Source organism: Staurois parvus, unplaced genomic scaffold (assembly GCF_062004578.1).
Source record: "Staurois parvus isolate SC_StPar_1 unplaced genomic scaffold, SC_StPar_1.0 ptg000014l, whole genome shotgun sequence".
Taxonomy (NCBI): domain Eukaryota; kingdom Metazoa; phylum Chordata; class Amphibia; order Anura; family Ranidae; genus Staurois; species Staurois parvus.
The window spans coordinates 17,387,731-17,404,830 of NW_028317810.1; the positions used below are offsets into that span (position 1 = coordinate 17,387,731).

Sequence of the window (17,100 nt, forward strand, 5' to 3'; positions counted from 1 at the left end):
TGTGACAGAAACCTTAGCGGAACTGTCTGCATATTTCAGTTTATCCATAGCATTTCCTTTCTTACTTAATTAAGACCTAACCAAATGTATTCTGGTTATTTTCCAGATGTAAATGAATGTGAAAGTAGTCCATGTGTTAATGGTGCATGTAAGAATATTCTTGGCTCATTTCACTGCGAGTGCTCTCCTGGAAGTAAACTGGATTCTACTGGTCTTATTTGCATAGGTGGGTATTTCTGTTTATTCCAGAAATGTTATACTACCATGAGCATATTTACACTTAATTGGTCCCATTGGAAGCTCCATTTTATCTTTAGACACAAGGGTTGATTTATTAAAGGCAAAAAGACGTCACTTTGCAAGGGAAGTTGCACTTTACAAATGTGTTTTCCCCAGACCTCAGTGAACGAGAGGAAGCTCTGCTGACTTGCATCATCCAATCATGTGTAAACAAAAATGTTTTTTTTTTATCTCTGCATAATTGAGTATTCTTTGCAAAGTGATATTTTACCACATTCACTAAGCTCTTGGGAAAATGTCTTTGCAAAGTTAAACTGTACAGCCTATTTGACTTTAGTTAATCAACCCTATAGCCTTCATAATATTCAGGAACTCATGTTTTCAGGTTTTATCCTCAGCTTCAGTTTGCATAATGATGAAATGATTCTGCTGAGTTTCATCCAATCTGCCAATTAAAAAATAAATACATAGCAATCCTAAATATCTTTGCCTTCGGTTAACCTCAAACTTAATTGTATGCATGAATTTCAAGCCAAAGCATTTTTTTTTCAAATTTGGATAGAGTGATGAAAGTTTTTAATTAGGTTTTTATTAATATCTGTGTTCTCACTTGGGAGATTTTCCCTTGCTTACTGTCCTTACAATATAACAGGAAATAAGCACAATATCCCACTGTTGGCAAAGGGATTTCACCTTTACTCCTAACCTAGCAAAAACTAAAAATATTGCATGAGTGGGTATAGGCCATCCCATGAGACAAGTGGTTAATTGGACAGCAAACAAGGCTTGTATCAGACTTTAGTGAATTAAAATTGTATTTATTAAATTTTAGCAAATCATTTGCTGTGTAACCATATTAAGGTACCACGCCACAAGACACAATTAAAACCAATGTCAATTAAGGACATCCGGACATCAAATATAGTATATGTATATAATTTTTTGGAAGCCCGACCCGAATTGGGTATAATGAGGCTATCAATTGTTGATATAAATTACAGCTCCACAAGTTCTATATGCATACACATATACACCCCGTGGCCCATACACAGTATCAGGTGGGTGCATGAATGGTAATGATACATTAAATAGATCCCTCTAGAAGGATGACTATAGGGATGAGATGACAGGTCCATGAATCAAGGATGGAATTCTATGCTTGAAAATGAGGAATATTGGATATGTCAACTTGGTTGTAATATAATGAGACAAGAAATTTATCCAAGTCCATGGATAGGGCTGTGAAATAATATGGCACTCAGATCAGTGAAGGGGATCCCCACCTACCATATCAACTGTTCCAGATTTGCTGCATAGAGCAATTAGCTCATAGGTAGCAATATGTATCAGTTATGGCGATATGAATGTCCACACACATCTATCCTGTGTCGGTATGTGTGCCGTCAGTAAGTTGAATGCAGAGAGAATGGACCACCTCTTCATCGGTTAACCCTCATGAAGATCTGATAAGTTCAATATACGGTATATTAAGTCATGCATGGATCATGGAAAAGTGTCCCACTACATAAGCATTCACCATCGTCCTCGGTACAGCAGTGGCTCATAGTTGCATCAAATTTTAGACACAGTACGGCAGCATGTACATCATCATGCATATGGTGCTAGAAGATGAGCATCCACTTCAGCCTTAACCCCCCCAAGGGGATCTAGAATTGTATTTTAGAGTTAATTCCCTTACGGTCCATAAGGTGATATCCCGCCAGTTCAGACAATAATTATCTACCAGGTGGTATAAATAGTGGATCTGCACTATTGCACTTGAAAAATCCTTGATAGTCACGTGGTACCTTTATATAGGTGTATGGAACAGTCTTAGCACTGAATGGCCGTCCCCGTGCATTAAGATGTCATTCTAAATATCAGGAAAAGCTAAAATGAGAGCAATCCATGTAAATTAGCTATACATTTGTCACAGTTTTATGCCAAATGTAAGGTATGCATTTTTAATTCATAGATAGCCTTAAAGGAACCTGCTGGCTCAATATCCAAGATGGTCGCTGTGAGGTCAATATTAATGGAGCAACACTCAAGTCAGAATGCTGTGCTACGCTAGGCGCTGCATGGGGCAGTCCTTGTGAAAGATGTGAAATTGGTACGTTATCAATCACTGCCCTAGTATTAAACTGCTAATAGTTAAAATGCAATATTGATATAAATAATATAGATGCCATTAGATATTTAATCATAATAAATTATATATTTTCACAAAATTTTGTGTCTTTTTCATGGTGCCATCAGCTATAATAAATCTCAAACAACAACAATTGCCAACCTCTGGCTTTGAATTTCAGAAAAGTACAGTTACATGCAATGGCAATGTGATCTAAACTGTTTTATTCTTTATTGTAGATACGGCTTGTCCTAGGGGATATGCCAGAGTGAAAGGTGTTTCTTGTGAAGGTAATTTTTCTAAGAAGTTTTGTGCAATTTATTAATATTTACATGTTTACATAGCATTTACAAATGGACTAATATGACAGAGAAGTATATGTAAATTCTAGCATAACACTTCTCTTTGCAACCTTTTGGTCTATTAAGTATACAGTTGAATTATTTTTGTTATATCTGTTTGAAAAGTGAAAAGTAAATTCTATTTATTCTCTAAAAAACAGCAAGCTCGTAACTTCCTGTACACTCTGCCTCTGCTGCACTGAAACCCAAAACAGTGTAATCAGCTGAGTCCAGTTCACCTTTATGAGCTAAAGAACACCTCCACCCTCATGTTATGAAAATGGGATGTTCTGTAGTCCAAATCAGGAGTGAGCAGCTTATGATAACAGCACTGCTCCTCCATTGAAACAGTGAATAAGTGTTAAATATACTTTAAGGACATCTGCTATTCCAGCAGCCCAGCACATTGACTTTTTGACTGTGTGAACTAAAAATGATGCTTAAAGTCCTAAAATTTTAATGTTCATAAGAACTTAGTTATGAATTACAAATACATAGAGATTCTTATATGCAAAATTAATGACTGAATTTGATGAGCTCTGTTTAATTAGCGGTAGATACGAAGCTTTACATTAGGCCTGCCAAAATTATTTTGCGATCAAATACAGTTTTGCTTAGCATTTTTTGACTTAACAATGTGTGGCAAGAGGCCCTCTAGTAGACTCAACTGTAAGGTGAAAATAAAATGCCTGGCAAAACTGACATTCAGTTCAATTTGTATGCTTTGTTCTTTAGATGTCAATGAGTGTGAGGTGTTTCCAGGCGTGTGCCCCAATGGACTTTGCCGAAATACTAAAGGATCGTTCATCTGCGAGTGTCCTGAAGGGTTCACATTGGATGGTACAGGCAGAATCTGCCTAGGTAAACATTTATTTCCTTTTTTTGCAGATATGTAATCAATATCAATCATAAATGCATTTAAATACCAGCTTCCAATGATTTTTTTGTTTGTTTTGGACAGAGTGGGAAAGAGATAGAATATTTGTCAGGTTTATATTTGCAGCCTCTATTCCCATTGAGGATATTTTCCCTAACTTCCTGGCTTGATATGAAGTGATGGGGAAGGGTTACAACCTGTTTCAGAGTCTGTGGGGGTTATTTACGTAAACTGGAGAGTGCAAAATCTGGTGCAAGTCTGCATAGAAACCAATCAGCTTCCAGGTTGTCAAAAGCTTAATTGAGCAAGCTGAAGTTAGAAGTTGATTGGCTGCCATGCACCAGATTCTGAGTGCTCCAGTATTTAGTAAATCTCACCCTGTCCCTTGTCCCATTGACAACCACTACTGTCACTAGGACAGGTAGTGAGGTAATAGCTCCCAATGGGCTCCCTTACAGAATTGGAAACTGACAGAGATTTGTGTTAATTTTTTCACATACTGATTTATTTAGTCATTTATCATATGTCTTTATACAGTAGGGTTAGAGATAAAACAGCAACCATTAGAAAACAAGGCATTTGGTTATGATGGCCAGTCAGTTGTTACATTTATAAAAGAAGTCAAATATGGCTGGTATTACCAATGCCTTCATAACATTTATTCCTGTTCAAAATCAGTTACAGTATTTTGTATGTGTGTTCAACTCTGACTGTACATAGATCAACATGATCAGTTTTTAAGGAAAATATATAAATGGTTTATGTTATTACATTTACTTCCAGATCTACGTATGGAGCAGTGTTTTCTAAAATGGGATGAAGATGAATGTGTTCAGCCAGTTCCTGGCAGATTCCGGCTCGATGCATGCTGCTGTACTGTAGGAGCTGCCTGGGGTGCAGAGTGTGGGGAGTGCCCTAAATCTGGTACCCCTGAACATGAAATTTTATGTCCTAGAGGTCCAGGATTTACCAACAGAGGAGATGTTCTATCAGGGAGACCCTTCTATAAAGGTAAACCACCAAGCCACTGATATATATTTCTTTTTAATTAACTATCTAACTAATATTTTTGTAGAATTTTAATCTCTTCCACTTTTTGAATATGGAGAAACAGATAAGTAAACACAGGGAGGTAAGATTTCTCCATCAAAGAATTATTTCTAGAAAATGTAAATTCATGTGGCAAATCCAAGCTGAGCTCAAGAATTCCAAAAGAATATTCTGAAGCATACTTCAGATTAAGATTATAATATTATCTAAGCAATTTTAAAAAGGGTAAAAATATCTTGTCCCCTACCAGTCTAACAGGGGCTCCATTACCACACAGACAAGTAATGAAACCTAGAGTTATAGATAACATCTGAGCCTACTAATCCACCAAGAAATGAAGAGGAGAACTTCTACAGCTTTTACTTAACAGTACATATTAAGTTTGGTCCAGTTTAAAAAAAACAACAGCATTTTGGATGTAATCTCTCTTTTGGAACCTAGCAAGGTACACCATTTTCTGCTCATGCTTCTGTGCTGCAAAAAATGTGTAATTTTATTTTTAACATTTTTCACTATTTAAAGTTTATGGTACACCACCATAAAAGTTTTTGTTTGCCTGTACTTTTGTATTAAATATCATTGCAGGTGCAACCTGTGCAACCTAATGATGACATCAAGTTGTGTCTTTTACCCTTACTGTAAGGCTCCTTTCACACAAAGCTGAGTCTGCTCCACTCAGCAGGCGATATTTGTGCAGAACCCATTCTTAATGGGAGCTGAATGGGATGGATGTCTCAATGGATGTCTGTTTTACCCACGTGTACATAAAGCCGCATGAGGCTTCTGTATGCCAACACATAGCAATGAAAGAAAAACAGGGTCTAAAGCTTGTTACATTTAATGCAGGACAACACAATGCATGACATGTGCGATGTTCAGATGCATGTGGATGTGTTGTGGAAATATGCAGAAAAACATGCTTTGCACTGAATATTTCCACAATGCATGGGTCTCAAAGGAGCCTAACACATGTTGAGCCACTAACCCAAAACAAAACTGCATGTCAGGAAAGTCAGAGAAAAGTCAGGAGTACTTATCTGTACACATGGTATTTGTCACGTCACTTGTTCCTATCACAGAATAACATATTTCAATTTCCTCATAGATATAAATGAATGTAAAGCATTCTCTGGGATATGTACTAATGGAAAATGCAGAAATACAATTGGAAGTTTTAAGTGCAAATGCAACAATGGATTTGCACTGGATGCAGAAGAAAGAAATTGCACAGGTAGGAGTGAATGTACATACATTTATATGTGTCATTTCTTTTGTTTTTCCATGTGTTCTTGCCAAACCTTGCTATAGTGAGAAACATATGAATTTATCGATTGCTTTACAGCCTAACATACACATAGCTCAGCTGACCAAATCCCAACATCAGTGAAATCTTTGTCAGGGTTCATGTTGATGGGTATTTATGTCAATCGCTTCATAATGCATGTATTCAATTGAGGTGTTTGACAAGAAGCCTTGTCTGACCTGCTTTGCATGCAGTTCAAATGCATCTCAATAGGACATCCACAGAAATACAGTGCAATGCAAAGCAGGTCAAATGCAGCCTCTGAACTACCATGTGAACTGCACTATAGGATTTTTCAGACCTGATTTTGACATGCAATCCAAACACATGAAAACTGACACTGATATGAGGCCTTAATCTTAAAAAATAAACTTAAAAAAATATTGGAAGGTTAACTAAAACGTTCCAAACAGTAAAACTATATGCTAAAGGTCAGCTAGTAAATCTTCAGCCTTTCTTTACGATAACATGACAGTGCCCACCTATAAAGCCTCGTATTCACGATGAGAATAGTTTTTTTTTGCATGCTAGTCTCATATCGAAAACAAATAGGTTACTAACATTACAAAAATTCTCTTTAGACAGAATACAACTTCAGAAGTGATGGTAATGTAATGTATTATATTGTAATGTGTTATTTTCTTTCTGAGCAGGTGAGGTCTTGGTCACTCATTTTTTTTTTTAGTAAAAATATATACTAATTACATGAAAAACGCTCATTTAGTTATCTTGCGGAGAAAAAAATTTTGTTTGTCCAATTTTTCTTTTCAATCCTGTGTACCTAGTGATATTTTTGCATTTTAGGTTAACATGCTCTTTAATTGCTCAAGTATTATCAACTCAGTCCTTCGTTACCTTCCTTATTACATACAAATCATTCATGTCTGATAAATTATGTATAAATTTTATTTTCAGACATTGATGAGTGTAGGATTTCCCCTGATTTGTGTGGGAGTGGTACGTGCGTCAATACACCTGGCAGTTTTGAATGTGAGTGCTTTGAAGGCTTTGAAAGTGGCTTCATGATGATGAAGAACTGTATGGGTAAGTTCAGCATTTTTATTCACCTGCTTAAGTTTATAGTTTTCTGTGTGCATTTTTCTTTTTTATACAAAATAATAGTTTGAACTAAAAAATTTTTTATGTTTAATATTTCCTTTTCAATCGTCCAGCTCTAGGGAATAGGCCGTCCTAATGGCTTTGTAGAACTCTGATATGTAGAACATTTAACCCAATTTAAATAGTACTACTTTGTGGCTTGTTCATGGCAGAACACATACGTTAACAAGTTTTATTGATGTGCACTGGTGTGCTTTTTATTGATGTGCTTGAGATGTGTTGAATTTTTGAAAGACTCCATTTGAGATGATTTGAATGTAAAATTGAAGCTCAGCACACTCAAAAATGCAGCATAGATTTTTTTCAGAGGAGGAGAGAGAGAAAAACACACAAAAAAATGTAGGACTGATTTGGTCCCCCCGGGAGGAAGCAAGAATGGAGTGAAATTCAGTTGCACAGTGTGCAAAATGGAATTTGACAATGGGGTTGCAGGCTACTGTTCTGTATTCTGAATGAAATGGGATGGTGGGCAAACTCCCATTTCACATAGTTATGAAGCATCTGTACTCTCTTGCCTGTTGATGCAATCCCCAAGTTTGCCTCATCAAGCTCACTGAGTGTGTCATCCTAGAACTCTGGTCATCTCATAGTAGGCAATGCCAACAGGATGGTGAAGGCCCTCTGCATCTGCATATCTGATAGATTGAGTAGAGTGAGAAACCAGCATGCTTGAAGACTTTTGTGATGGACAAGTTTAGCTTGAAGTAATTTTTAATATCTGTGAACCATGTGTTGAATTCTGTTGTTTGTTGGTTTTTGGTCAAGATTGCATTTTTGTTGATTGTTGTATTTTTGTCACTATTGAAATGTTGACCTTTCTGCCCAGATTCTATGCATTTTGTTCTATTTTGTAAACTTCAGGTTTTACAACATTGGCTTGTTTAACACTATCCAAACTAAATAATATAATATAACCTTTGGAGCAGACTCATACCTAATGTTACCACAGAATCTCTCTGTTAATATATCTATGTAATGTCATTAGTTTGATCAGTCACTTTTGGTCCATCATTGTTTGCATGGCATTGATTGGTGACAGTGTATATACTTTAGGCTGAGCACTATTTTCAATATATGCCCTTCCCATATTTAGATATGCTATCCTACTTTTACTCTTATACTCTTTTAATCTTACTTATACTCTTCTGATAGAGAACCAACAATTATTTTAAATGTATCATCTATACACTTTGTGCGTAACCTATCTTTAGATGTAACGGAAAATGCAACATAACTCTACATGTTGTATCTATAATGCATTAAAAACAATTAAAATCCAGAAAAGAATTATGTTTTTAAGCACAAAGATATGAAGCATATGAAGTTATTCAGGTTGGCTAATTTCTAGTTTCTTCAAGATAAATAAGGATCCTTCTCTAGACTGGCTGGATATTTATTTCATGTCTATAGTCACCTTAATGCTGACCTTACATAAAACCACTGAACCACCGAATCAGAAAGTGTTGGTGAATCTACAATTTTACATTTGTTACCAGAGTAACCAATAGGAATATCTGGTCCAGTGACACTCACTGATCTCAGAAAAGGATTCCCTCACTTTCTAGAGCTTTTGTCCCTCTGGAACAGGAAGTAAGGAGATATCTACCTAACAGGACACAGACAATAAAAATAAACTTACAGGGATTTCACCCTTCCCTACTCTATCCAAGAAGCATTTTAGATAGAGTAGGGAAGTAAAGTTTCAGCTATGTACACACTTTATCCCAAAACTAGCCCCTAAAATGATCTAAGACCGGATACCTACCTTATCAGTGATGAAAATATCCCATGCTGAATCCTTACTACCTCTGCATCCAGATCTTACAGTTCCAATGATATCTGGGTAGACAAAATTATGTTTTAAACAACACTGAAAATAGAAACAATATCTTAGCAACAGGGATTCCAGCTCAGACTTTAAGTAAAAAAAGTTTATGTCTATCCCCTGCATGGCAAAAATGTAAGCAGCATTAGGATAAACTGCCATAAAACAAACCCTTTTTTTAGAAGCTGTAACCAACATAAAACACAAACCCAAAATATAAACATGTGCTCGCTGCTATACATCATATGTGTCTAGTCAGTCTTTCAACTGGTATTTCTACAATACCTCTTTTCTTAATTACAATGAGTTTTTCCAAAGAATTTTTCCAAAGAATCCTACAAAGGTACCTACTGTACTATTGATGTTAAGTACAAGGTTCTGATGCTTTGGTGAAAAAAACACTGTTGCTATGTTATATTCCAATAACATATTTGCTTTGCTAGCCTGACAGCCTTTTTAATACTAAAATGATTAAGATAAAATGCTTGGTTTGTTTAACTGTTTGCATTGTTTCCTTACAGACATAGATGAATGTGAACGGAACCCGCTGCTATGCAGAGGAGGGGAATGTGTGAACACAGAGGGTAGTTTTCTGTGCAACTGTCCCCCTGGGCATGAGCTCACGCCATCAGGGGATGCCTGTGTAGGTGAGTTCACGTCATGACTAAAACTGTTCCATATGACATATAACAAGACACATTGAGTTTGTTTGTGCTTTACAGATAACAAAATGCATTCTGTTAAAAAACAGAAAAAAACTATGTCAGTGTTGAGAAAAAAGCTTTTTTACTCGGCTGCCTCTTACCATAATTGCCCCATTTGACAAATCTATTAACAATGAATGATGTCAGACTGAAAATAACTTATTTTTTGCTGATGTATAATCTGACACAGGTCTTTTTCAGCTTTTTGAGAATTGCATTATTTACGTTTGCTGCTATCAAAAGCACTTTATCATTTTCCAACTGCACAGCTCTATAAAAAGCAGCTTTATAAATATCAGGGAAAGTGGTAAAAGATGTCCCTTTAAAAATCAGCAAAGATAAGCCAGTCATAGATGGAGAATCGATCCATGTTTGGGCAGGATGGTTGTACTGAAGTTGATCTATCCATAGACTTCAGTACAACAAGCCAATCAGGTTTTCAGCATGCGTTTACTGCCAGTGGCTATAGCCACCAGCAGTGATCATTTTGTTCTACCAACAGGGAAGGATCCCTGCCAGCAGTACACAATAGTTACAAAGTTAGTCTAGCTGAAAAAAGACAAAATTCCATCTAGTTCAACCATAAAAAAAAAGTTATAATCCTATACCCACAGTTGAGCCACAGGAAGGCAAAATAAACAGCAAAGCATGATGCAATTTGCTCCTGAAAGGGAAAAAAATTACTTCCTGATCCCCCGAGAGGCAATCGAACAATCGAATAATCAACTTTACCTAGAGATGTTAGTATCCAGTTATATTATGTGTATCTAAGAAAGAATCCAGGCCTTTTTTAAAGCAATCTACTGAGCTGGCCAGAACCAACTCTTGAGGGAGTCTATTCCACATTTTAACAGCTCTTACTGTGAAGAAACCTTTCCATATTTGGAGATTAAATCTCTTTTCCTCCAGACACAAAGAGCACCCCCTTGTCCTCTGTGATTACCTCAGGATGAATAACTCTACACCGATTTCACTATATAAACCACTGATGTATTTATACATGTTGATCATATCCCCCCTTAATCCCCTCTTCTCAAGAGAGAATAAATTACATTCCTTTAATCTTTCCTTATAGCTGAGCTCCTCCATGCCTCTTATCAGTTTTGTTGCCGTTCCCCAATATTCTTTTTGTGAATTGGTGCCCAAAATTGAACTGCATATTCCAGATGAGGTCTAATGATTAATGTACAAATCTTACTAATGATTTGTACAGGGGTAAAATAATATCTCTCTCTCTGGAGTCTATACCTCTTTTAATACAAGAGAGGATTTTGCTAACTTTAGAAACTGCAGCATGACATTGCATCCCAGTATTAAGCTTGTGATCTACCAGAACTCCTAGATCCTTCCCCACCATTGATTCCCCCAGTAGTACTCACCAAAGTATGTATGATGCATGCATATTCTTAGCCCCCAAGTGCAGAACCTTACATTTATCAGCATTAAACCTCATTTTCCACATAGTTGCCCAATTAAACAATGCATTGAGGTCGGCTTGTAAATTGGAGACATCCTGTAAGGACGTTATTCCACTGCACAGCTTGGTGTCATCTGCAAAGACTGAAATGGGATTTTTAATAGCAGAACCTATAACAATTTTAAAAAGTAAGGGTCCCAACACTGAACCTTGAGGTACACCACTAACAGCCCTAGGCCATTCAGAGTATGACTCATTAACCACTACTCTCTAAATACGATCTTTTAGCCAGTTTTCTATCCATTTACATACAGATTTTTCCTAGCCTGTAGACTTTACCTTACACATTAGCCATGTGTGGGGAACTGTGTCAAACTCTTTTGCAAAATCCAAGTATACCATGTCCACTGCCACCCCTCTATCCAAGGTTTTGCTCACCTCCTCATAAAAAGAATTCAGATTTGTTTGACAACTTCTGTCTTTCATGAATCCATGCTGTCTGTTGCATAAAATATTTTTTTCAAGCAAGAACTCAGCCATGTGGTCTTTTATTAAACTCTCCAGTATCTTCCCAACTACAATAGTTAAATTAACAGGTCTATAATTACTTGGTAAAGATTTTGATCCCTTTTTAAATATAGGCACCACATTTGCCTTACGCCAATCCAGTGGTGCTATGCCAGTCATTACAGAGTCAATAAAAATTAGAAACAATGGCTTTGAAATTACAGTGCTCAATTCTTTAAGGACCCATGAGTGTATGCCACCTGGTCCAGGTGCTTTATTCACCTTTATTCTGTCTAAATATTTCTGGATCATATCAACTGTGAGCCAATGTGGATCAGCTGGGGTTGTGTCAATATCATGGCCATTATGAGCAAGAGCTCCCCCGTACTCCTTTGTATACACAGAGCTGAAGAAGGAATTTAATAAATTTGCCTTCTCTTTGTCCCCAGTCACCCACTCTAGATAATTTTGTAAAGGGCCTATATGCTCGGACCTGACCTTTTTACTATTAATATATCTGAAAAGATTTGGGGGGGTTTTTAACTTTGTCCGTAAGCCACATTTAATTTTTAAACTTGCTCATGGGAATATATTTTGCAGTATGTTCACATACAGTCTTTTTGAAGAACTCCAATTTCTGTGTTGTGTTCATCTATGCCAATATTCCCTCCCAGTCTAAGTCTTGTAGAGCAGCTCTCAGCCTTGGAAAATTAGCTTTCTTAAAGTTGAGTGTTTTTATTTTTCCCGTATGTTTATTGTTGATTACAGCTAACAATAAAGGAAATCATGTTATGGTCACTGCTACGCAGATGTTCTTTTATATGGATATTAGTAATAAGCTCTGCATGGTTTGAGATTACCAGATCCAGCAGAGCATCATTCCTAATTGGGGTCTCTATGAACTGAAATGTAAAATTGTCCTGTAGTAGGTTTATAAATGTTTGCCCTTTAACTGTTCCTGCAGTGCCATTACTCCATTCAATTTCTGGGCAATTAAAATCCCCCATTATTATCACTGTCCCAGCCCTTGCAGCCCTTTTGATCTGTGCAATGAGCTGAATCTCCCCCTGCTCATTAACACTGGGTGGCCTATAACAAACTCCAACGATTACCTTTGTAGTACGCAAACCCATGTGCAGTTCCACCCATAATGCTTCAGCCTCATCACAATCTCCATCAACTAGGTCCTCTTTGTCACTCGCTTTGAGATCACTTCTCACATAGAGACAGACACCACCACCTTTCCTTTTTACCTTGTCTTTCCAAAAGGGAACATAGCCAGGAATATTAATGGCCCAGTCATGTGACGAATGAACCCAAGATTCAGCATAACCAATTAAATCATAGTTCTCTTCATGCACCAAAACTTCAAGCTCACCTATTTTGCTTGGCAAACTTCTGGCATTGGAGAACAAACACTACATTGACACCTTTTGCACACGTATATTGCATGTTTTTTTATTCTCATACAAATGGTACCAATTCCAATGGTTGTTTGTAACATGGGAACCTTCTTATCACCTGCCATAGCCCTCCCCCCATCTTTCCCCATTCCACCCACCAATAAGAACTGATCCCTTGCTGATCTGTCTGCCCCATTATAATCTAATTCTCCCTCCCCCCTTAATCCTAGTTTAAATACTCCTCCGGCCGATCCATAAACCTCTCCCCGAGCACAGCCGATCCCCTTCCATTTTAGGTGCAAACCATCTCTAGCATATAGGTTGCACCCCAATGGAAAGTTAGCCCAGTGCTGTGGGAGGGATTCCATCATCAACACTGACTGTGCTGATGGGGGAATCAAGCAATTTTCCTTCCTTTCGCCCGTAGAAATTGCATAATCTATGGGCTGCTTTAATCTATTTTCAACATCTTTAAAAATGATGTACTGCCAAGTATTTTTGCAATGTACTATCATGAACTACAAAAATGGCAAACTGAAATAGTCATAACTTGTTTTTTGTAGTCTGTGTTTATTTCAGAATATTACCCTATTGTATTCCATGCAGATATCAACGAGTGTTCCTTAAGTGATAATCTATGCAGAAATGGAAAGTGCGTGAATTTGGTTGGCTCATATCAATGCGCTTGTAACCCAGGATACCAATCCACTCCAGACAGGCTGGGTTGCACTGGTAAGTAAAGGAGAGGACATCTTATGTGTCACTGACTGATATTAGCAAAGATACAGTACAACAATATACAAATAGACCTAATTTTGTTCCTGGAGGAAACATAAGATATTATTATCTTATTATCATTGTTATTATCATAAAAAAGAGGATCTGAACATTTTCCAGTTTTTTGGTTATTTTTTTTGTAACCAAAAATCCTGAAAGTATGTTTAGCAGCAACTGCCTCAAGTTATCAAAGAAGTGTTAAGAGAACTTTAAGAACAGTCAAGTAATGATTAAATTATTTTTTTCAGATATTGACGAGTGTAAAATAATGAATGGAGGGTGCGACAGCCTCTGTGAAAACTCAGAAGGCAGCTATAGATGCAGTTGTCTTGATGGCTATGCTTTACTGCCAGATGGAAGAACCTGCGGAGGTAACTGATATCTCTGTACTGCCAGTAATCTCTTATCCTGTGATGGTTTTAGTCTGAATTGCTGTAAGGTGCTCCATACACATGAGTGATGCATGAAATAGCAAAATTGTTTGACTCTGTGATATACTAGGTAACAAACTGTACATTTTCAGTTCTCCACAAATGCCAGAAGGAGTATGAATTACAACACAGTAATGTGGTTTGCCAGACTTGAGATTAAAGTCTGTTATACTTTCTGAGGCTATTATAAAGGTTTGCTGACTATACAGTATGGCAGGCAGACAGCTTCCTTTAAACACAACAGGCTAAGTGTGATTTATGTAAAGTGATCTCATCACTCTCATTTACTTATAACGAAGGGTAAGCCAAATCCACCACAATCATTTTTAGGTTAGGTTTCTGGGGAAAAGGTTGTGACTTTAAAATATTTTGAAATTAATACTATTGTAAGTCTATATATAGAAGTACTGTATATACTAGCTGCAAAGAAACAATAGCTTTGTGGAGTATGCTGTACAGTGTAAAATATTATCCCTAATGCTATCTGAGTAAATCTGTCCATAGACAACACATTTATGTGAAGTGTTAAAAATATCCAAAAACAGGCAAAAGGGAAAGGGCTAGTCAGTATCTGTCTGTGATCCTGCTGAAGCTGATCTTTTCCCTGTTACTGACTTACCATGCTATGGTCTGCACATGTTGCTTCTTCATGTCAGAGCCTCCAGCAGATGAACAGTTAGGAGAACAGTAGTGATATCACTAGAACCCATGCCAAATCTTCTGAGATAGCAGTCAGAAACAGCTGGGTCTTAGGAAATGCACTACCTTTTTCAGGAGGAATTCCAAGCAAAATATAGATATTTCTGGGAAATGCTAAGACACAATTTCCATTTCATGATGTTCTCTATAATCTTAACTTTAGGTTGAACATATTATTGCACATCTCATTGTACATATTTAGGGCTGTATATTATAGTTTTACAAATTATTCTAAACTGCATTCTAGATATATGTAGTTCAACTTTTGGATGTCATCTAATATAATATGACCGTAAACATATATATCCACATTATACACATCTGTATTTCTTGAAGAAATAGATATAAACATCCCATTATTTTTATGAGCAAAGGTATATATTGACAGAAATGGTTATTAATAAAATATGTATCCAGTTCTCTTCATCATTGTGTTATATCCTGGAATAAATTAGGGAATTACATGTATTTAAAGTGTTACTAAACCTAGGACCCTGCATTCAATATATCTGGTCTCCCACAGTAGACAGAGCATTGAAATTCAATTATATTAGTAAATATAAACTGCTAAATACCTTTTCTCATCAGCAGTTAGAACAGTCTTGTGACTTCTATCAGTGTCCGGGCAAGCACTGGTTAAAGCTTTGTAGGAGGAGTTTTCATTCTCCCCTGACTGTCCTATGAGGCTGCATGATCCCTGGCCATCTGTCGAGAGAGTGCTGATTGGCCCTGTGCTGATCACATGCACCCTCCCAAAAAAAAAACCTCTAGCAATACACACTAAACTGAACATATGCAGAGTGCCTTCCAGAGCTCTGTACTATTAGCAGATGGATTGGGGACAGTAGAAGGGGTGGATCAGAGAAGACAGGATCAAACAGTCTTTTTACACAATGTTGAGCATTAACCCCTTAGGTTCCACAGTGAGTATAACAAGCATGCTCTACTGCAATTATAGACTGATCTTACTGTTGTGGGTTTAGTAACACTTTAAGACCAAAGCTTTTTGCCAAAAACAGAAAAATTGCCATAAATTTCTTGTGATAGTTAAATCTACACATGCACAGTAGACCCTAGATTGCAGTGGCTGCCAAAGATTGCCTGTTAGAATTTTCGGACTATAACAGGCTAGTTTGTAAATGAGTTGTCTATGGTAATATTCGTTTCCTGATCATTAAAATATAGTTCAGTTCATGAAGGAGCATTGTCTTATTTTCAGCATGATAAGATTGAGAAGTAGTGAAGGCATATTTTGTATTTACCACGAATAGCTATGTATGGATGGCTGAAAGCACAGTATATTTTCTGTATGTTATATTTCCAATACTTCTTGGGATGAGTTCACAATTTGTTACTCTTTTCTAGATATTGATGAGTGTGAAGACAATCCAGATATCTGTGATGGAGGACAGTGTACAAACATCCCAGGAGAGTACCGCTGTCTCTGCTTTGATGGGTTTATGGCTAGCATGGACATGAAAACATGCATAGGTAAGTAAAGACTGTCAGTGCTGTCATTATTCTTACACCAGTGCCATGGCCAAAATCATTCTAAAAATACACTAAGGGTGAAAAAAATTCATAATGACACAACCCAGCCCTACATGCAAACTGCTATCATGGTCCCCTCTTCTTATAAGTATATGTCCACTTAGCTTGTAGAGTTTAATGACTGTTTGTTCTTCATTTTTCAATGGCATCTTGTTTAAGTGATACATTTTTGTCATCATACCCTTCTATCAAATCTGGGTGGATTGTCTGATATATCTTTCTTGGCTCATTATATTTTTGTTTCTTACCCTGACATTAATGACAGAATAAGTAAAGTGGTGGTGGTTCCATTAGAATTGCATGTAAAGGGAAGCTGTCTGTTGACCCATGTTAAGTTTGCTATTGATTTTTTATTTGTGTTCTCACCCAAATAATGTTTTACTAATGGGCTGAATGAGAAAATTAAACATAAAATGGTAAAACTGTATGAAAAGGGCTTTTATCAGTTGCTAATGTGCACCTTTTTGAAAACAAAAATAGAATCAAGGCATTTTAAGCTTTGATGGGCACCTTTGCAATTTATTTATTTATTTTAGGTACTTATATAGCACCGTCAATTTACACAGCGCTTTACATATATATTTTGTACATTCACATCAGTCCCTAATCCTCAAGGGGCGTACAATCTAAGGTCCCTAACTTTCATACATACACATACTATGGCCAATTGAGACAGGATCCAATTAACCTACCAGCATGCCTTTGGAGTGTGGGAAGAAACAGGA

The 17,100-nt window shown here is 36.9% G+C and overlaps 1 protein-coding gene across 2 annotated transcripts in view; it reads left to right on the forward strand.

Moving 5' to 3' along the window:
- FBN2 (fibrillin 2) overlaps positions 1–17,100 on the forward strand; it is a 289,154-nt gene that overhangs the window by 170,570 nt on the left and 101,484 nt on the right. For both annotated transcript variants that reach the window (XM_089677738.1, XM_089677742.1), the window contains exons 20-30: positions 107–226; positions 2,216–2,353; positions 2,611–2,661; positions 3,448–3,573; positions 4,373–4,600; positions 5,745–5,870; positions 6,858–6,986; positions 9,408–9,533; positions 13,524–13,649; positions 13,943–14,065; positions 16,190–16,315. In XM_089677738.1, the coding sequence (XP_089533864.1) occupies positions 107–226; positions 2,216–2,353; positions 2,611–2,661; positions 3,448–3,573; positions 4,373–4,600; positions 5,745–5,870; positions 6,858–6,986; positions 9,408–9,533; positions 13,524–13,649; positions 13,943–14,065; positions 16,190–16,315 (1,419 nt within the window). The remainder of the gene's footprint in view (positions 1–106; positions 227–2,215; positions 2,354–2,610; positions 2,662–3,447; positions 3,574–4,372; positions 4,601–5,744; positions 5,871–6,857; positions 6,987–9,407; positions 9,534–13,523; positions 13,650–13,942; positions 14,066–16,189; positions 16,316–17,100) is intronic.